General features: G+C 36.9%; 1 protein-coding gene across 1 annotated transcript in view; it reads right to left on the bottom strand.

Moving 5' to 3' along the window:
- Positions 1–20,117, bottom strand: part of LOC145988529 (ribosomal protein S6 kinase beta-1-like) — a 48,554-nt gene extending 28,437 nt beyond the window's left edge. Inside the window, exons 1-5 of the mRNA XM_083123430.1 lie at positions 19,898–20,117; positions 10,355–10,395; positions 9,198–9,456; positions 4,610–4,743; positions 2,762–2,824 (exon numbers count right to left, since the gene is read on the bottom strand). Of these exons, the coding sequence (XP_082979556.1) occupies positions 2,762–2,824; positions 4,610–4,743; positions 9,198–9,456; positions 10,355–10,395; positions 19,898–19,984 (584 nt within the window). The 5' untranslated portion in view covers positions 19,985–20,117. The remainder of the gene's footprint in view (positions 1–2,761; positions 2,825–4,609; positions 4,744–9,197; positions 9,457–10,354; positions 10,396–19,897) is intronic.
- Positions 20,118–23,505: the final 3,388 nt, after the last annotated feature.

Here is a 23,505-nt window from a genome sequence, read left to right as displayed (position 1 = left end):
CCATTAATGGGGATGGCTATCAGGTTTTGACATTTTGCATTTTTGGCCATCACAAAAATTCAATGTCCCTAATCACAGGGAATAAAATTGTCTTCTTTCCTAAGAGATCTTAGAAACCCAATACTTCACTATTTCTACTGTAAGACTGTAAATTGTAGGGCAACCAGGGTGGATAAAAATCATGATTTTTATTTTAAAAAGTCAATTTTGATGATTTCTTTTATTTACATTTTTTGATTCTTTTTAAAAAGCCTACTAAAAATTGCTGGTATGGTTTTTGGTACCACACATATAGACATATGTTTTATTTTCCTGTAGTTTACGGTTATTACAAGCATAAGAAAACAGTTTTTCATTGTGACGTTTCAGGAGAACACACGCTCCCTTCATCAGACATTTACTTTCATTTTGACTAAAGACGCAGTTACTAAAGTTAGCAATTTTTTAAACAAAAAGAACCCCTTATATAATGGATGTTATCAATGTTACATTGTTGTAATATAGCAACTTAACTGTGAAAAAAAGCAGTCTGTTTTATTTTTATTTCAGATAAAAAAAATTTGATCACATTATTTTTTTTATTTAAACTTATGAATCCCAAATATCATCAGGTAATTAAAATTCATCATTGTTTTCACAAAGTCTCTTGACGTTTTCTGTTACATTGGCTTACTCCATTTGTGAAAAAGAAAACTCCATACTGGATCTATTTTACCATTTTCATTATTTAATTTATTCCAGTGTTCTTCTGCACGGAACGAAGCTTCCCAGACATTCAACTCTGTGTTTCCCTTTAATCTTTTTACGTCGTCACAAAGAAAAACTATTTTCTTATGCATGTAATAACCATAAACTACAGGAAAATAATTCTACAATGCAAGCAATGCATACATACAAGAAAAACTATTAGATATAAGTTTTTTATAGAAACGCTATTTCTAGGTAACAGCTCTGTTTGATAAAAGCACATAAAAAATTATATGTAAATATAAATTTTTCTGTTTCTGATACTATATTTATGAACCTACTATGGAAATGTTTGTTGAGTGTGTTAATGAAACTATAATACGTAATTTCACTAACTTTGATTTCAGTGAAAATAAAACATTCTGGAAGTACTCTAGAATTGTAACTAAAAATACTTTTTAAAGTCTTTGTAGCTGAATTTTGGCAATTTTTAAATGATAGTTTGAAAAATATCACCTGGCATGTTTATTAACAGTTTAATGATCAGAACAATATTTACTGTTTGACATGATATTGTATATTTTTCTACACAAAATGTTTGTTATTTTTGTCTACAAAAATTAATGAATTTTAAATTAAGAGAATTTAAGTGTGTTTACAGTTTACATATTACATTTCCTTTCGTATGAGCTTCACCCCATCAGTACATATATTTTGTTTCTTTTTTCTTTCCAAGAGCTTAATAAACACTATTAAATGATTTTTTCTTGTATGTACGCATTGCTTGCATGATAGAATTATTTTCCTGTAGTTTACGGTTTTACGGGGGAAAAATACATCCATGCCAAATCAGAACATTCGCGTATAACAATGGATAACATATTTTTAAATTTTTTCCTGAGAGCACAAAGACTATGTTCTAATAATGAGGATATCAAAAATGAAGAAGAAAGGCTCTTTAATATAGCAAAAGAAAATGGCTTTCACACTAACAGAATAAACCAAATCAAAAAACAAGTTGCAAGAAAACTAAAGGAAAAGAGAAATACAGACAAAGATGAAAAATCTGTTGAAAAGAAATTTGTGTGCATTCCATTCCACAAGGGATTCTCACATAAAATTGCAAAAATTTTTAAAAGTTTTAATTTCAAAATTGTTTTTAAAGCACCAAGAAGTTTGGAATGTACATTTAATGAATTCAAAATGAGAAACTCGCTACCAGATGTGGAAACCACAGGAATATATAATATAAGTTGTTCATGTTCAAAAGATTATGTGGGACAAACAGCAAGGAAAATGGCAATAAGATGGCACGAACATGATTTGGACATTATAAATCTAAACCCAAGAACAGGTTTGTCAACTCATATCATCGAAGAGAAGCATTTGATTAAAAAGAGAAGGGTTTTAAAAAGATTAACGGGAAACACAGAGTTAAATGTCTGGGAAGCCTCGTTCATTGCAGAAGAACACTGGAATAAATTAAATAATGAAAATGGTAACATAGATCCAGTGTGGAGTTTTCTTTTTCACAAATGGAGTAAGCCACCATCTTTAAAATTTAATGTGACAGAAAACATCAAGAGACTTTGTGAAAACAATGATGAATTTGAATTACCTGATGATATTTGGGATTCATAATTTAAAAAATTCTAAAATAAAAATAAAATAGACTGCTTTTTTCACAGTTAAGTTGCTATATTACAACAATGTAACATTGACAACATCCATTATATAACGGATTCTTTTTGTTTAAAAATTACTAACCATTGTTATAACTGTATCTTTAGTCAAAATGAAAATAAATGTCTGATGAAAGGAGCGTGTGTTCTCCTGAAACGTCACAAAGAAAAAACTGTTTTCTTATGCTTGTAATAACCGTAAACTACAGGAAAATAATACTATTAAATGATTACGAGATTAATGTACTTCCACGAAAAGTGTCTGATATCTACAAAATCCTCACGTACATAATTCTCTAAATGTTTTATATAAAGTGATTTAAATCAGTGATTTTTTAAAATCACCTGCTTTAAATGAATCCACCTTGAGGGCAACATATAAAAATTCTTACCTATAAATAATTCCCTGTATGTGTAAATGTTCTAGCGCTAAAATAATTTCCGACAAATAGAAACTGCAAAGAAAAATATCAACATTATTCAGCAATACATGTATACACATTTAAAACATACAGAATTTGTTTAATTAAAAATTGTAACAAGGGCTGAGCCAATATTGATGTTTGTTTAAAGTCCACTTTATGCACAGATAGGCTAATCGGGAATGGACCTATATTTTGAAGTGGGATCCAAACTCACAAAGAATGCCGTGCAACAACAAAAGAGAGACTAAACATTGTGGATATTAGAAAAACTCTGTGATTCTTTATATTTTGCACCTATATGAGTAAATAAGGATTTTGCGAAAAAATGACATATTTCAATACTCCAAGGTAATTCCTGAATATTTCAAGGAATAACCAAGGTAACTGCATTGAAATACTGACACATACGAGGGTAGATCATTAAGTATCGCACAACAATTTTTTCCCGTGATGTTATTGTGGCAGGGACGTTGAAATTTTACACACACATTGTTTGAAGGTCGCGCTAGAGACGTCATTTGTTTGATCAGGTGTAACTCTTGCGGCAGAAGTGTGAACTACTTAGCGCATATGTTATTGTCGTCAACGTGTGAAGAACAAACGAAACGAATTACAGCTCTTTGCGGGTGAAAGGACAAAATTTTTGTGAAATTCACAGGCAAATGTTGGGCGTGTATGGGGATATATTAATTATAATAGTGGGCTAAAAAAATTGTTTACTGCATTTTTATTTTCATGTTTATTAAGTAGAATCTATTTAAGACTGTTTGGACCGTAGCAACATCACAAGGTGGTCCACATTCTTTCAAGGAGGCCATGTGAACCTTGTTGACTCATCACGTTCCGGGCGACCAGTAACAGCTGCAATGGAACAGAATGTTACAGCCATTGTGCATATGGTGGATCCATCTGAGAACCTTGTCAGAGCGGTTCAACATTTCCTATGGTACAGTATGTAATATCGTGCATCACACACTGAATTTTCGTAAAGTTAGTGCCCGCTGGGTGCCGAAGAACCTCACAGATGACCATGTGCAGATGGTTCTATTCCAAAATGACGGAGTTCTATGAACAGGGTATATTGAAACTAGTGCCACGATGGAAAAAAAATGTGTTGAAACACTTGGCTCCTATGTCGAAAAGTAGCTAAAAGATGTGGTTTCATTGTGTATAATTTATTTGTTGTCTTACATATTAAACTTCTTTTTTAAAAAATTGTTGTGCGATACTTAACGATCCACCCTCGTATATACTGATGAAAACGTTGAACATTATTTCAATTGTTAAAAGTTTCAAGCACTGGCACATGCATAAAACAAATCTGTATTGGCTCAGTTCTAATTGTGAGTAATACCAATTTACAAGAATAATCCATACACAATTTTAATTGTCAATATTCATCTTCTAGCTTATGTTTGTTACAAACATTTGAACGTTAAATAAACTTCTGATGAAGACAGAGGGTTCTCTCAAAATATAACACTAAAAAGCATATTTAAATTGCTTTTATATACAGTCGCGGACACGTTTTGGTGGTAACAATACCACTGGCGTTCAATGATATTATTACAGAAGTGTCAATAAACCAGAAGAATTAAATAATGCAAGCATGCATTACATACATACAAGAGGAACTAATTGTTGATAATCGAAATATTACTTTACATATAACATGTATGCTCTACGAAAAGAGAAAAGCAAATTTAATACTTCCATCTCCACTGTTACCAACCAACATAAAACAACAAATTCAATTTGAAACAGAAAATTCTTCAGTATTTTTTAATATATATGTTCGTCTGTCTCAATACTTACCAAGCAGTATCTTCTAGAAATATGCCCTCCCTTTCTAGATGCATGAAGAGCTCTCCTCCACTTAGATATTCTAGAATTAGGTACAGCTTGCCTCCTGTTTGAAATGCATATTTAAGATCCACTATGAATGGGTGCTGGAAAGCAAGAGAAGATAAAAATCATCACATTCCAAGGGATACATATGATAAACGTGACTGTCCTGTGGTTCAGAGATAGAGAACAAAATTTTAAAAATGTTGGTATTTCACGTCACGAGTCATGAACACATTAGAAAAACAAAATTACAACACACACCTTGCTTTGTGCTCCGAATTTTTTGGATGGACTTTCATCCTTATACAGCGATGGTTAAAATTAGGGATGGGACCGATTAATCAGTACTCTATCGGTATCTGCTGATATAGGCATATCAGGGTATCAATAAAATTACCGATTATTTTACCGATCCGATATATCGATAAATATCTGATAATTTAGTGCAAAATTCTGCCATTTTGTTGTCATTTTTATGGATAATCTCCATGCCCAACTTTCTAAAAAGTAAATGTCTAAATATGCAATTTGTTTTGCACTGCAGTCACCTTGAAACACACATTTGTTACGGAGGTCAATGAACCTTTCAGGTTCTTCAAGGACCATTTGGAATTTTTTATCGGATCGGTAAATTTTATATCGGTACTTTATTGGTATCGGCCAAAATCAGCCCATCCCTAGTTAAAATGGATTAAAAGGTAATGCACTTTTTTGTAATACACTAGAATTACTTTACAAACATAAATGTAGCAGGGGGAAAGTAAAGTAGTTACAATTGGTAAAATCAGATGCCTTAGTCCCCTACAAGTTTAGGCATAGTTTCCCTTCAAATATGATAATAATAACCCGTGGCTCTACAGCCCTGGAAGGCCTTGACGTATCTCCCGACTGCTAGTCTCCTCCCACAATCCTACCTAGAGGTGTGGAGACTTTCAATCGGTAAAGGGGTGACATGGGGTCAGCAAGTGAAACCCTCAGCCACTGTAGAAGAGTTCCAAGACAGAGTTACACTACTCAGTCCTAGCTCCCCAATTTCCTCACGATGGTGGGTTGCCACCAGTCCTATACACAGGCCAAAAACCCATGCCGTCCCACAGTCGGAGCACAAAGCACAGCACATTAAACCGCATGGCCACGGATCTTTTGGAAATCACAATCTGGAGAAACTCCATTTGGGTTACGTTCAGTAAGTGGAAACATAACTGAATCCACGTCACGCTATTATACACAACATGAAAGATGAGCAGCCTCCCCTACCCCAAAGGGACGCATTTCTCTCTGCACAATCAGGAAGAGGATGGTGTCCGAAAGGAAAATGACAGTTTCAAGTGGCCAGGGATGCAGGAAAGGGCACCAACAACTAAATGGGAGTACCCACATGTTTATACACCTCTGTAGTCCCTATCTGGAACTTGTTCCATGGGATGGTCCCAGAAAATGTGAGGTGGGAGGAGATGGGGTGGAAACTGACACTTCGCAATTGCCGCTTCATTAATTTCATTCATCATCATTCGTCCTTTCTTTGCAATTAGACCAAAAAAGCAATGATAAATAAATAAATAAAATCATTTAATTTTATCACTCTCCTGTGATTCTGGAATCTTTGCTCTATTTATTTCTTCCTGATTTACATTATCGAGTAAACAGTCTGGAATCCTGCGTTGTTTTACAACATACTTTAATTGCTTTTATTATTATTTTTCTTAAAGAAGACAAGTCCTATACAAGTAGGCCAATTGTACTGGAAGACACTTATAAATAACATGAAGAAATAGCTATCCTCAGAAAATTACTGGTTCTATCTGATGATAAATTAAAGATTTCTAGTCTCTTTATCAGGTGATTGGAAAGAGTTGGGGGAAAAAACACAAATGAAAGAACAAAAAAAAGATAACATCAACCAAGATCTTATCTTCACTGATATTATTTATTACCAACAACTTAAATATTTATCTGGAATTCAACACATCTGATAAAGTTCTAACTGACAAAGTTAAAAGTATGTGATCACTGCTGCAACAAGATATCCAATTAAATGAATAAATTCTTTGACATTGTATGTTGCATATTTCTGCGGAAATCAGCTACATTTCACTCCTATAGAGCATGATTCCATTCTAGGTTCCAATGGCCTTTCTATGCAACCAGCTGTCCAGTCGGTGAATCTATTTTCCTTAATTTGTCTTTGCACTACCGTTGTATGCACCTTGTATTTTCTTACCTTGCATCACTTCTGGCTAATCATGATGATGAGGGTGAATGATATTGAAACAGATGAAGGAAACAAACTTTTGGAAATAAATACAGTATTTCATACCACAGTAACACAACTAGCTACATGTCCGCCATGTGCTGTTCAGTCTGGCCTACTTCATTAATAGCGTCAGCCTTCCCAATGCCATAATCAAGGGGTTTTGTGGTAAATACCCAGTGGAGACACACAATGGTTCGGATCCCACTTTGAACTGTAGGTCCTGCCCCGATTAGTCAAACTGTGCATGAAGAGGACCTAAAACATCATGTTAACCTGAGCTTTTTTTTTTTTTTTCCAGACTGAAACCGGAATTTTTATTGATATGAAATTTGTGGTATCCAACATTCACCTGAACACAAAACTAATATTTTTGTGAAGAAAAGACAAGTTATTTATTATTGAGTAAAAAAAAAAAAAAAAAAAAGTGATGCATGCAGTGAACTGAGATGACTTCGTAACACAATACAGCAGGAAGAGAGGCAGCCTCCAAGCTGGAGTGGTAAGCAGCATGGGCTGCAAAGGCAGAGATCCCAGGTTCAAAACCTGCTCAAGGCATGAATGTATCCGTGTGTTTGTTTCACCATTTATTGCAATGATGCCTGTTGAAGGTGGAGACCTGCACATCACAATGGCAAATTGTGTCTAGTTTTATCCATGTACTTTTCACCCATTTGACCTGAGCATGTAGCGAATTGAAGAAAGCAAAGGTCTGCGAACTACATGCTTAGGATTATTATCAGGATGGCCACTCTAGGACCATGATAAAATCCAAGTACTGTAATGGTCGGATTGACCATTACTGGTTTTGGTAATATGTTTATTAATTGCTGGCCAGCTACAAGGTGTAGGGTTAAGTAATCTGTTTCCATGAGGGTACTTTTATGTTATTATTGCATGTAAGTGTATGTGCTTATTGGATTGTGCTTTGCTGGATGTTAGATTCCCCTGTTTTTTACCTCCCCGGTTGGGGGAGCTAGCTGTCTTTCAAAAGACCGTTAGCAGTGGAATTTTCCAACGCTACGGGGTCCTCGTCCACGGACGTTTACCCCGGCTATAAAAAAGGCCTGTGGGCTTTAGGAAAAAACAGTGTTTCCCCATTGATCGACGAAAGAGGAACGTCTCCTCAAGTTTAGTCCACTTATGGTGGCTAGACTGGATAAAATACTGTAGCATCTGGTTATGCCAGCCACTGTTGCTGTCCCAAGTCCACTTTTAGAAAAAGCTTTGAATATGTGGATATTTCCGTATTGAATAATTGATGCCCAAAAGAAGGAGTGAAGGTGTAAGGAAACACATTTGTAAGGAACGGAATATCATTTAAGCTAAGGGTAGGCCCACAGAGATAGTTATGCTAACTCTGTGGTAAAGGACATGCCGATGGTTATGCCATAGGTGCGCAATTATATTGATTTAGAGATTTGTTAATTTGGTGTATGCAAGACACACATGGAAACGCTGTGTAAAATATGTATATATATAACTACGTATAATAAACCAATATATCCTACTAGAATGTTATGATTTAAAGAACTACGGTACTGTCCATTTAACAAGTTGTATATTCACTTTCTGTACATGTGTAAACGAACCAGGGACCTAAAAATATAAATTCTATGTGAAAGCCCCCTTTCGTAATTCCGGCGCAAAAATAATCTGCTCGCTTGGCACCCAGGGTGAGGTGAAAGGAGAGATTAGAATATTAAGGCAGGAAGCAATCCAGAGGGCCGGATAGAAACGAGGGATAGGGGGGCCGAACTTTCACAGTATAATTCCCAGTTTTCAAGGTGAACTTTCCAAAAATTGAAGTGCATACAAGCAGATGTTTTCTCTATTTCAACCTTATGTATTACTGTCTCTCACTCCCCCCTCCCCCCACACACACACTAATATATTAACAATATAAAGGGTCAATGCGATTCCAATGTATCCCAAATTCGAATTCAATTCAATTGAACGGTATCCTAATATTTAATTTAAGGTGTGGAGTTTACTTTTGCTATTTCGCTAGAAATAGATCTAGAAATAAATTTACAAATACAAGCCACAAATGTTACAGGATATACTAATCTACGAAATATTGTTAATGGTATAAGATTTTCAAACTCAAATTTACCTCATCAACTTCAAGATATATTATTTTGTAATAATCTTCCGTCGGTCAGATAGATTGTTCTGCAAAAGACACTAACAAAGTAAACGGATTGAGAGAATTCTGTTCATTTTCCATGCAGCTTTCTTTTCCTTTCTCGAAGGTTTGAGAAGTTATAAAACAATGTGAAAAGAAAGACAGACTTCACTTACTTTGACAGCCTCTAGTATATTCCTCTCTGCCTTGGTGTGTGCTGTGTCTTTCTGGTTCCTAACAATGGATGCCTTTCGTAAGACCTTCATGGCAAATATCGTTCCTGAATCCTGTCCTGTCACCTTGCGCACAAGAAAAACCTTCCCGTAGCCACCTTTCCCGAGGACTTTGCGGAGCTCGAAGTCCTGAGGTCCCGCCTTCTCCTTTCCGGTGTTCACGGTCTGCTCCGACAGGTGCACAGTCTCCAGGTCGGGAGAGCTATGAAAGAGAAAAAAATTAGTATACAGGAGCACACAAACTTCTTTTACGCGGAACCTAAAGGAGGCAGTCTGAACTCCAAAACGTTGTGCTAATAAGACTCCATACTCTCTCACGTAAGTAGTTAAATACTATTTAATGTATTTATTTCCTTTAATAGTGAGTAACACGCACAAACACACAATATGTTACAGGTCCAAGTAAGGACTCTGTGTATCCCTTTATTATTTGTAACTGATATATAATCTCATTGTATGAAAAAGATGCATACACAGCATATTAAAGAAGGTCAGGAGGGTGCACAGAACCCACAAAATCTCCCAGGGTTGGCAGCAATAGTCTGTATCCAGGAAGAATGTAAACAAATGGCTGATAGCTCGGAAACATCAGTGTGGGACAGAAAAAATTATTCTCCATGAAAGACACTACAAATAATTAGTATGATTGTTCAGTATGAACTTATAGACATGAATAAAAATCAAATCATATACAAACTACATGGGTTCATGAAATTACACAATCAGAACCAGGGTGACTTCCATTTTGGTACATAAATTCTGGTTGGCTGATTTATTCATGATGGAAGGAAAAGTGGGGAAAACACACACATACACGTAAAAAAAACTTACTAGACACAAGATTTGAACATGTGATCCCACAAAGGGTAAGTTCTGCCTTCACCAATATTTTCACTTCCATGAAAGGCATTGCGTATTGCATGAAATTTTTCAACGCATACCTTACAACATGGAAGGTACATACATCCATACATGGAGTGTGCTTTCTCTTGTGTAAATCTATAGTCCTTAGAAAAATGTTGCTAATAACCCAAATATGCATTACCAATGACTGCAAAAGCATAATTAAAATCTAAAAGAAATTAAGCATAAATACTTACTCTATAATTGCATTCACATTTGGATCTTGATCATAATCCCCCTGCAATAACAAAAAAAAAAAGTTATTTCTCCTCAGCGAAAACAAAAAATAGTGTAGCACTAACAATTGCACAAATACTTTCCATTATTTTTTGTAGACGAGCACCTTTTAAAAGAACAGTTGCACTCCAATTTCTACAATGATAACGATTTAGTGTATAAGGATTTTCGCAATATTATAGGTCAATTTGGAATTTGAAGCATCCAGAAAGTAATTAGCATAGTTTAGAGTCTTGCAAAGTACTATTTATCAGAGTAAAATATAATGTAAAAAGCTTAACACATAGCCCAACCTTCACTATACATTCCTATTGTGAATGACCGATGGGCTACAATTGCATCATGTCTCTTGTGCACTTGTGTTGGATTACACTGAGTATTTCTTATACTCTTCCGAATAACATTGAACAATATAAATGCACACTGCGAAAATTATTTAAGAAGATTTTGCAGCTAGAGACAATTTCAAATCTGAGGACGAAGTTTTTAGGTTATTTCTCATTAATTATGAAAGCCTGTACGCAGTTTATTTTAATTTAACCTTTTGGATCCCAAGCGTCTCGAACGAGATACCCAACTGTAACCCTCACGGTCCCAAGAGTCTCGATTGAGACGCTGTGTCAAGGTCGTAGTTTTTACGTTATAACTTTTCTATTTTTGGCTAGAATTTCGATTTTTTTCTTTTATATTGTTCCTAACACATGTATTTAACAGAAATGTTTCTTGCACCTTTTTTTTTCTTCATGAAAATGGAGGTGAAAAGGCGGGAAAAGGGACTTCTCTTTTCAAGGGAAAATATAAATTTCAAACATTTCAACAATTTTTAAAAATAATTTTTGGGGGTTTTCTCCCTTCCCCCTCCATATATACGTCAAATTTGCATAAATTTTGCATTTTGAAAAAAAAATTTGGGGGGGCGGGGGGAAACGCCATTTTTTTAAGAAAAGTATTTTTGAGGGGATTTCCCCCCTTTCCCCCTCCATATGTATGCCGAATGTGCATAAATTATATATCGTCTGAATCTGTAATTCATTCTGCGTACAACGGTATATCTTTCATATTTCTAGGGCATTTAGTTTCTGAGCTATAGTCGTTTCAAGGTACCGCTGCATTTTGAAGCTTGAATCAGTGGCGTGCCCACCATTCCTTTTTGGGGGTACAACTCAAGTTACATTGGTCATACGACAATGATGCAAATATTTTTGTGTTCCTTACATGCCAGCGATAATTTCTATGTGTATTTTGAACTTTTCATATCCTTTTTTTCGGGGGGGGGCGGGGGGGACGAAACCTCATTTTTTTTAAAAAAAAAAGTATTTTCAGGGGATTTCCCCCCTTTCCACCTCCATATATACGCCGCAGGTGCATAAATTATATATCGTCTGAATCTGTGATTCATTCTGCGTACAACGGTATATAGTTCATATCTCCAGGGAAAATAGTCTCTGAGCTAAAGTCATTTCAAGGTACCGCTGCATTTTGAAGCTTGAATCAGTAGCGTGCCGACCATTCCTTTTTGGGATGTACAACTCAAGTTACATTGGTCATATGATAATAATGCAAATATTTTTGTGTTCCTTACATGCCAGCGATAATTTCTATGTGCATTTTGAACTTTTCAAATGCTTTTTTCCGGGGGGGGGGGGCATGGCGAAACCCCATTTTTTAAAAAAAAAGTATTTTCAGGGGATTTCCCCCTCCATATATACGCCGAATTTGCATAAATTTCATATAGTCTGAATCTCTGGTTCATTCCGCGTACAACGGTATATCACTCATCTCTCTAGGGCAATTAGTCTCCGATCTACACTCATTTAATTGAAACTCTGCATTTTGCTCAAAATTGGCTCGGGACAGAGAGGCTTACTTGTGAAAATGGCCTTGGGACTCAAAAGGTTAAGAGCCCTAAACTTGACCCACCAAAGCTAACAATGAAAGCATGTGTGAAGCAGAAAACCTCGTTGCACTCCACGAGCGTCAAGTAGATGACTGCATCAGTTCGTAATCAGGACGAATAATCAGAAATAAATACACAAAGGAGTACGTGGAAGGAAAAAATCATTATCCATTAAAAATGCATTAAGTATTCACTAAGGTGACGAAGCATGTGTTAACATGCATAAACATAAATCAAACTGGGTTCTTGACTAAATAACTGAGTCTAATTGATAGATTTGATGCATTATGCAACATAAAATTTGAATCAGTTGCAGAAACAAAACTGATACCAAAGTAAAAAAAAAAACACCTGTCTGACAACTCTTATGGTTATTATTTGTCCAACCATTTATACGCACACACAAAAACTGAAAAAACAAATTCAGATCCTAATGCCACCCAACCTAGGACTCTGAAATTCATAAAAATGTAAAATTCCTTTAAATCAAACACTCACTACCAGGGTGGAATGATTTCAATCACTCTATATAAATAATTCATAGAATAATGTACATAACTATCATTTAATGGTGATTATTAGGGCCGAAGATAGGAAAATAAAGGAAATAAAATATATGTACTGATGGTGTGAAGCTCATACGAAAGGAAATGTAAACGCAGGATTTCTCTTGATTTAAAATTCAATAATTTTATGGGCAAAAATAGAAAAAAATTGTGTAGAGAAATATACACAATACTAATCATGTTAAACCATAAATAGTGTCAATATCATTAAACTGTAAATAAATATGGCAGCTGATATTTTTTGAACTATCATTAAAGAAATCTCCTAAATTCAGGTACAAGACTATAAAAATTTTTAAGTTACAATTATAGAGTACATCCAGAATGTTTTAGTTTCACTGGAAGAAAAGTTACTGAAATTATTATTAGTTTCATTAACAAACTCAACAAACATATCCATAGTAGCTCCAGTATCAGAAACAGAAAATTGTGTGTTTACGTACATATTTTATTTGCTTTAATCAAACCGTTAAAATATTTTACAGGGCCATTTACTACAGAGCATTCCCCGACATTCGCTACGAGACTCGGCAGCAAGCGGTCCGGCATCAGCGCTAGTCTTTCCCAGTGAACGGGTCCGCGACAGTCAAATGCTACAGTCTGTTTTATTCGCTCTCTTTCCCTTTCTGTTGACGTTACAGACTGACGCCAGTAATATCTTCCCTAGGAAGTTGTGTTGTATCGTGTCCGTGTGATGAAGATTGTGGCTTAATATGGCACCACAAACGTTTACATTACAACAAAGGATTTATCTTGTCGAGTGTTACTTCGGAAAGAGTAATTGTGGAGAAGTGCGACGACGTTTTTGCAACGAAATTTCCTGGTGTTCCCGTTCCTCATAGGACCACTATATTAAACCTCATAAAAAAAGTTTAGAGTATCAGGGTCAGTTCTGAATAAAAGTGGAATGAAAAATGGGGAAATAAAGTATACAAAGAAAATCCGCACACCATCCGTGAGTTAAAAGAGAGTATTGTACGAGAAATTGGGAGAATTACAGTAGACGAACTTGCACGTGTAAATGAGAATTTTCTTCGGAGATGCCAGGAATGTGTTGCAGCAGAGGGACATCATTTTCAACACCTTCTGTAGTCAAGGTTAGTACACAATATGAAAACTGTAATTTTAATAGCCGACTCTAGCGACTGTCGCTGATCCCGCTCACCGGGAAAGACAAGCGCTGATGCCGGGGAGCTTGCCGCCGAGTCTCGTAGCGAATGTCAGGGAAGGCTCTGTAGAAAAAGACTTTCTATAAACAATATATATATATATCTATGTGCATGGTGCAAAAAACCATGCAAGCAATTTTTAAGCGTTTTTTTTAAAAAAAATCAATTCAAATTTAAAAAATCAACAAAAATGATTCTTTAAATAAAAATCATTATCTTTATTCACCCTGCTCACTACCAATACACCACCTGACAAGCAGCTCACTGCACAGGGATTAATCATGAGACCCAGTGGGGGAAAAAAATGGTTTGGCAGGACCTTTTGCCAATGCCAGGGCAGTTTTTTCTTCTTTCTTACACTGCTTTGAATTTTTCTTAGAGCAGTCACGTGAATCTTTGTGTGGTTTGCTTTCACTGCTGCCTATATAATCTCAATAGTGTTGGGACTACGAAAACTTGTGAAACTACCGAGAATATCTGGACAGTAGCGAAAGCAAACCACACACAAATCACATTAATACCCTGGAAGGAATTCTAAGCCGATGTAACTTTTCAGTTTCTGCAATATCATTGTGGTTTTTCGAAAGGGGACAGAATCTTGAAAACAGCTGCCCTGGCATTGGCCAAAGGTCTAGCTGAGTCATACATCAATAGGATTCCATGTTTTATGCAATATAAAATTTGTTTTAGGGCCTGGAAACTACAAATAATCAAGATGTGTGATCCCAAGAGTACCATATAAAACAGCACACAATTGCACTGTAACACATCATCTACAGAGCATTCCCTACGACACTCGGCGGCAAGCGACCCAGCATCGGCGCTTGTCTCTCCCGGTGAACGGGCTCAGCGACAGTTGCTAGAGTCTGCTATTAAAATTACAGTTTTCATATCATGTCCTAACCTTCGCTACAGAAGGTGTTGAAAATGATGTCCCTCTGCTGCAACACATTCCTGGCATCTACGAAGGAACTTGGCATCTACACGTGCAAGTTCGTCTACTGTTATTCTCCCGATTTCTCGTACAATACTCTCTTTTAACTCACGGAAGGTGTGCGGATTGTCTTTGTATACTTTATTTTTTAGATTTCCCCATAAATAAAAATCGCAGGCTGACAAATCGGGGGACCTAGATGGTTTTCGAAACACCCGTTTCTTGTGAGAGGCAGCGGATAGATTTCCAAGGAGACTGTTCTAACCTTTGTCCTATCTCATCGAGTTTTTCCTCAGTAAGTACACGTGAGTTTTTTCTTTCCACTGTTATTCAGAACTGACCCTGTTACTCTAAACTTTTTTATGAGGTTTAATATAGCGGTCCTATGTGGAACAGGGGGGTGTCAGTCTGCAACGTCAACAGAAAGGGAAAGAGAGCAGAAAAAAGAGACCGTTGCGTGCGACTGTCGCAGACCCCGTTCACCGGGAAAGACAAGCACCGAAGCCGAGCCGGCGAGTCTTGTAGCAAATGTCAGGGAATGCTTTGTATATGAACCATATGAAAATTTTTCACTTTCCACTGTACCCCACTGAGGTTTACATTCATTATTTTTTTAATAGACAGATTTTGATGATTTATGTAATATAAAATTGGTCCCAGCACGTGGAAAACACAAATAACCGAGGCATTTGATTTCAAAGTCCATGGGAGTAAAAACCTGCCATCTTGGAGTACTTTCATCACTTTTTATTAGTAAAAAACAGTTATATGCAGACCCAAAAAGCCAAAGAACACGTGCAAAAAGATCACACCATCAAACTTAGTACTTCTAACTTAACAGAAACGTCAAAAATTGCTATCAGCAACAAACCTAACATGAAAATATAAACACAAATAAATCTAACACTCCTAGCCTAATCGGGCCTGGATCTACATTTTAAAGTGGGATCCAAACCAGTGTGTGCCTCCACCAGGTATCAAACCCAGCAGTGATTTATCCACACACACACGCCCAAATTTTGACGAACACCTCCCCCCCCCAAGCAGAAAAATGGAACACCTGAAAATACTTCAACATTAACAGAAATGAACCATTGGTAGCTCTACAAGAAGCATAGTCCAGTGGACCATTTGCTCAACTAAAACCAAAGTCTCAAGGAAGGAGGGTGGAATGGGGAGCATGGTCATTTCCTGGAAACACCAGCTCCCTTGACAAGGCTTCGGTCAGCTCTAGGGAAGGGATGTCTGGAAAATGTCAAACAGATCTCTCGCCCTCCTTCCTGGGAACACATGATACGGCACAGTGTTGACAGTTTAAGGGTTTGAATATCTAAATAATTATTTCTTAAATATGCTACAGATTTGTCAATGAAATATACATTTTGTTGCATTTTCCTTTCGATTCTTTCATGTGAAAAATGTACGATAAAAATAAGGGAAGAAATTCAAAGATACAGGTTTGACTTCTTGTAGTCAATTGTGCTGCTATGGTTAGCAACACTATTTTGTGTAACTTGGGCGAGATGGATGATTTTTGGGAATGGTAGAGAAGAGAACAGTCAAATTCCTTAGGTCAGTGTAGCATCTCAGTTCATGTGTTGTCGTTAAGCTTAGTGTAACAATGTCTGAAACTTGACTGCAAAACTGGCTAAAGAAGATATAGAAAATGAATCCAGACAGAAAGAAACTGAAAGTGGTGAGTTGGAAAGCAGTGACACTATATGTATGATATTCATAAGTACCAATATAAAATTTACTGATATAAAATGGCAAGTATTTCATGAAGAAGCTAAGTTCACATCCTGTAGTTCATGTATGTGACCATTTTCGTGGCTGTAAGAGTTCTTACCTTTGTAAAATAAATTATATATTAGAAAGAGAGTTGTAAAGGGGAGGGGTGGTTGCCTGGGTGCTAAGGACAAATGGTGTGCCGAACAAGCAAAACAGATAAAAATAGAAAAGTATCAACATCGTAGTGCCCTGTGAAGTTACTGGCACCCTATTAAATTAAAGTTATTGTCAGTTTGCATAGATATGGATTTAGTAAAAATTGTCTTCTTCTTCTTATCTAGTTGGTTCCCTGCAATATTTAATTTTTTCCAACTTTTTAGAGGAAGCAAAAGAAGTATAAGGCATTAAACATAAAAAGAAATTTAATTTACATTAAGTCCCAAATTTATATCTGACCATAGGCGCACCAGTGGGGCACAATGGTGGTTGACACTGCCTGCTGGAAAACGTGGAGAGAAGACTTTTGTTTGATTCATTGTGGGCTCTTTGTGTTGCAAAGTGAAATAAATGATATTCAATTTTTAAATAATTGAAAATATAGCATTACCTCAATTTAGGAGTGAAAATTCCTTGCCTTTGCTTTGCAGCTAACATGCCATGTGTTTATTTGCACATGTTATTTAGTTTTCTTTTAAGGCAAAGAGGCACATGACACCACTCTCTCGTTAAGTATTTGAGAGATAAACTCTCAACAGCGTCAAGCATATTTTCCAAAGATTTGTAAGGGTATAAGACTTCAATATGAAATTCCTTGACCGATTTCGTTCAAAAGCAATACCAGGTATATAACGTGCATCCCAACTTCCCACTATATTTTAAAGTCTTCATGGCCATGTTCTAAATATATAGTTTCATTACTTTATTTCAGTTTGTGAATCATTGTTTAAACAGAGATTTGACAACACCAGCAGAATTTGGAACATAGAATCTAAAAATGTTTTACTACTTCACTACACACCCGTGCAATGCATTCTCACCGACATTTTATTGATGAATTGGGCACCCCCAAAGATTAACTCCGAGTTACACCTACGACAAGAACCATACAAAAATACAGTTAAAATTAATATTGCGCAAGTGTTCCTCATTTCTTTATAACTTCAACTTTAAAATCTTTCAACAGCTTATGAATTGCATGATATGATTCCTGGTAATAATGTCTTTAAAAATTGTGTTTTTCAATGTCAGATCTTGTGTTTTGTCTAACGATTCATTAAATCCGGAAAGCAAACTCGCATCGTTAGACTGAAATGTTAACATTATCACAAAAATCTATTTTCCATCTTTTCCTGCATTTGACATATTTTATCTTCTGCTGCAATGTTTATTTATTTATTTGAAAAGTCCTGAATACAGAAAAATCCATTTTACATCAGGATATCAGCCGGAAAAGAAATAAACAAAATAATAAGATGGACACATACACACACATATACATATATAACAAGAATAATAACAACTAGGGCAAAAATAATATTATTTACTCTTCAGCTGCTTTATGCACGCCGCTCTGTAAGTCTGCTTTGATAAATGGAAGCCCGGAGCGTCACTTAATGAGTTGTAAATGGTTTGTAGCCTGTAGAGAAGTGATCTTTGTTCTAAAGATAGCCTTGAAGATTTAATGTAAAAGAAGTTGTTGCATTTACTGTTGGGACGTGGGATTCTGATATTAAGAAGTGGCAAGAGTTCGCTGGTGAAAAGTTGTCCATTAATGATTCTGTAGAGTAGGGTTAAATCTGAGAGTTGACGGCGAAGAGAAAGGTCATGAATTTGTAGAGTGGATAGAATTTCTTGTTTGGAGAAGTTTGCAAGGGCTGGGCATCTGTGTTTGACTATTCTGGCGAAGAAACTTACTACTTTGTTTGTTTTCTTTAAATTGCTTTCACATGCCATTGACCAAATACAGGAGCCATATTCAAGAATAGGAACAACACACATTGTAAAGTAGGTTTTGAGGGCAGAAACGTGTGTTACGTCTGTAAATCTGTAAATTAGTCCAAGTGTTTTCATCGCTTTCGAAGTGAAGGGAAAGGGGGGGCAGTTAATCTCTGGAAACATCTATGAACAAATTGAAGTAGGGCAAATATTTTTAAAAACTGTCCAAAATATGCACTTAACATCCCTAAACTTACAACCCCCTCCCCCCCAATGGAAAAATCCTGGAACACAGAACCCCTTGATTACAAGAGGATGACATTACCACTATGCCATCGGGAAGGCCTCCAATACTGCCAATGAAAGTAATAAAATATGATAAAATACAATGTTATAGCCAAATAATTAATTTTGCTGGTGAAAATAGCCCTATATGCTTTTCTCACCACCTGGTGAAAATAGTCGCAGCCTTATTTTATAATACATTTACGAAACAGTATGCAACGTTGTCTGCTACTGCTGTGTTGGGTGCTGACATACTTTAGTTCACAATAACACATTTCTGCAAGTTAAAAAACAGAAAAATGTTCATAAAAAAACAATCTTCATAAACCACGAAAAAATTCACTTTTCGAGGAAACACACCACTTTCTAGCGGGGGAACAAGAGGACCAAGGGTACCACCAAACCATGTTAAACATGTATAGCTATGTAACATGATTAGTTCGAAATTAAACATTTGGAACTTGGACCCATACATTTGTCCACTGGGATGAATTTTTAATGTTCACAGTATACTCATAAAAACTAACGTAATTATTCTACATGGTTTCAATTGATATAAGCACAAGTTCACCATTTACAAACCAGTGAATACGACGTACTCAATGACATTTGCATGGTACGAATATCACTATGCACTCTGACGATTATGTAACTATGATGATACGACACTTTTCAAAACAAATGTAACATCTTTCGTTCACTAAATGCACAGAAGGTTACTCTATGCGGTACACTCTTTCTTATAATCATAATCATGGTTTCAAATATACTACCAGATGCACTTAGCCACAAACTTATGTAAACAGAATTGCGAAACACCTAAGATTGATACGTATTCAAGGAGCACATATGGAAGCACCTTAGTAACAAACCCCAACTGGCCGCACACCGGAAATCAGCGGGCGTATAATGAATAACAACTCTCATTCAAATACATCATCACACATTTTTTTTAAATAAAAAAAACATAATTTGAACAAGCCCACCTCCTCAATTTCAATGGCATCATCATCGGAGTCGTCATGGTCTACATTTTCTGCGTCGTGCAGTTCTATATCAAAAACACCTGCCATTGTCCTCTTCGAAATTACTATAAATCACATTGAGAAGTACTTTAATTCACTAAACTGTACAATTCCAATTATATTCATGTATTCCGAACAAAATATACTTCTTCTCGCACTACATTCCCTCCACCTGCTCATGAAGATATTCACAGACTAATGCTGCAGGCTCCCCCAAATTACATTGGCGCGCTCTGACGGCTAGTCGTTGCAACATAATGCAACGATTTCTGCGAGAGAAATAGGCTTCTCAAGAATTAACTCGCCAAACTTCCCAGGAAGGTTGCAAGACTGTAAAAAAAAAAAATTAGTGATAATATATTGCACATTTTGCACCGGTGAAGGAAACGTAGGGAAACGATACTTCCAAAGTTGCGCTCAAAACAATCCGCCATGTTGATACGTCATCTATTCGTAGCTGGTTTGTCATCTGCTCTTCGAGCTTTCAGTTTAGTGTAGCCAAGGACGTATTTTATGAGGGGGGTCCGACCCCCCGAAAGAGTTACCAAGTACCAAAGTCTTGTCCCGTGCTTAACATGGTGGGAATGAGACAGGTTGGGTGATACTTAAATTGTCCTGCCTGGCGGTGGTAGTAGCATAGGTAGTAGGGGAGGGGGAGGGGGGCTTGGTAGTGTCCTGCACCTTGACTGCTTATCGTCAAAACCTTACCTCGGGCCTATTGGCTGCCATCACTCTCAAATTAGTCCTTTTGTACGCATACGCTAGTGCACACAACAATCCTGCCATTTTCGAAATGCATCTTGGAAATCTTGTTCTGCGAGTGCCAGCACTGTCTGCGTTTCTGTTTGGACCATTCATTTCTGTCAAACGATCAGCCTTTCAACTTGATCATTAGTCAGAAGAATAGGAAAAAAAAAGGGTCATAGGAGGCCCAAGTCAGGTGCATAGGATGGGTCATCAAAAAGTCCCTGGTGAATGAGGAAGTGTTAGATGTTGAGTTATGATGCAAAAGCCAATTCTTTTGTTGATAAAGTTTGGGCAACATCTTCAAACATTTTCATGAAGCTGCAGCAAAACATCACAATAGTAGATGGAATTGACTGTTTGAGACTGTTCGGTCTGCTGTAATTCTTTGTGTTAAATCCCTTTGTCGTCGCAGAAAGTAATGAGCATGCTCCTTGACTTTGCTCTTCAACTGTGTCACTTTTATTTAGGTTTTAGTGAGTTTGGACGTTTTCTCTGGAAGGATTGTTGGTTATCTCAAGAGTTGTAATCGTAAACAAAGCTCACATCACCAGATAACCCTGGACACGAAAATTGCATCATCGAAGCAACTTGGAACTCCCTGATGAAGTCAACATGCTGCTGCTTCTGATCAGGACCCTCGCACAAATTTGGCACTTACATGATGCACGCTTCTTTCAACAGCTAGAATCCATTAGCAGGTCCAATTATGAATGGGCTGTTGAACTTTGGCAACAATATCAGGTGTTGTGCAGCTGAAGGGCATCCCTTAGTGTTAGCGATCCTCAATGGATATCTGATGGGCCCTCAACCGAGCATGTCATTCAAACACCCAGGTACAGCACAATGCTTTTCTCCCCATAACACTCGTATAATCATTGTCAGTGGCTCCATTTCACTTTCCCCAAGAATTTAGCAAAATTTGACACAAGCTCACTGTTTCTTCCTCGGATCCATCACAAAATTGCCACACACCACATGCACCACTTGAACTAAAAGGAAATATAAACAGTCAGCATGTGCACGCACTTGTGCAAAACTTTGTGGATGTAAACCATCAACACCTTCAACCACTTCCATGAAATTTTGTATACTGGCTCCCAAGATATGCTCTCACTACAATATACCATTGCATCATGCTACTACAATTACTGTCCAGATGGCACCACCAGTCCCGAAAATTCTCGATAATACCTCATATACATTAAAGTTATATGATGTCATGTTTTTGGTAAAATACAGGAAGCAGGATAACATTCCATATTATTTAAACAAAATACTTTGTTCAATGATGTGTTTCTCAGGGTGTCTACCATTTTGAAAAACAAAATTCCCTGACTTTTCCAGACCAAGTCATTATGGCAATTAGTACACCCAACAGCAAAAGAAACAGTAGATAAATTGTCCATTACCATTTTCATCCGGTCTGTATTACACAATGTGATGATGAAATAATGGCATCAATAAGCAGAGGGCAATGCCCGCTTCGAACAAACGTAGTTTCATTCCTTACAACAACACAGAATGTAGAATAAAAAAGTAATGAAAATAGTGGTGGGCAATTCACCTAACATTATCTTTGCCGTTGACTGTACATGAACATTTCAGGGAGAAGATCATGATATTTTAGCTAAACACTCATGCTAAGAATCTACTTAACCAAGTTTTAGAATATTCACAACAGTAATGATGGGGGCTTCCCAATGGTGTATTTGTAACATCATGGCCTTGTAATCAAGGGGTCCCAGGTTAGATTCACACTGGAGGAATATAGTGGTTCAATTCCCACTTTAAACTGTCCCGATTAACCTACCTCTGCTTAAAGTGGACTTAAAAACAGAAACTCAAACACAACAGTAATTAGCTGTTGGGCCCAGAGGCGTGCATGCAGCCTGTGTTACCGCAGGTAACGGCAAAATGTAAAGAATTAAAAAGTTGTTTCAATAAAATGACAACATTGCTAAATACGTTAATGAACACCGTTGCCGTCGAGTAGATATTGTCTGACATTTTTTCTGCAGCCGACAGAAGTGAAGAGGGAGGCCGTTCCGCTACCCTGAAGAGGCAACAAGGGAGAAGAGGGCGCCAATGCAAGGAAAGAGATGGAAGAACTTTGGGGGGCAACGTGTGCTATGTGGTTATTCATATGCCTGTTAAGGGGCCCTGTTGCCATTCAGACCTACCGGATCAGCAAGTGTTGTCACATCGGATTGGCAGAAAAGAGCTAAATCCCGCCTAAAATAGGAATATCATTTCTGTGAAGCAACTATAGAGGTAGACTGCAGAGCCAAGGCTGGATTGAACTACAACTGAGATTAGTTAGGTAATAGATGAAAATATAGTTCCTTGGTGTGATTCGTGATTTGGACAAACCTTGCTCCAAAATACTAAGTTGGCAACAGTAGTGCGTACAGCTGGACTTCGCTTCCACAAAGGCGTGGAGGTCTGTCGTCTGCTCAGTGCTCACCACACAAACGTCAAACGTATATTTTCTCTGTGGTCAAACTGACTCGAGAAAAGTGTGGTTCCTTCTTCTTCTTCCCCTTCGCACCTCACTGCAAAGAAACAGAGACAGATGAAAAATTGACAAGGGTCTACTACTATTCATTGGATTTTCGTGGTAACTGTCGCATGACTGGTAGTTCTTTCTACGAGTGTTTGTGGCTAAATCACTATGCTGATTGCAAAACAAGAACGAAATGAACAAATATCTAGCTCGAAGACATGTTTTCTTTACCGGGGGGGGGGGGGGTGATAACGTCTAGCAGAAATAATTGTCGTACTGATAGCCGGTAACACTTTTGAAAAGTCACGCCACGCCACTG

Source organism: Lepisma saccharinum, chromosome 6, assembly GCF_977018435.1.
Source record: "Lepisma saccharinum chromosome 6, izLepSacc3.1, whole genome shotgun sequence".
In the NCBI taxonomy this organism is placed as follows: domain Eukaryota; kingdom Metazoa; phylum Arthropoda; class Insecta; order Zygentoma; family Lepismatidae; genus Lepisma; species Lepisma saccharinum.
This window is presented reverse-complemented; position numbering and strand designations above follow the sequence as displayed.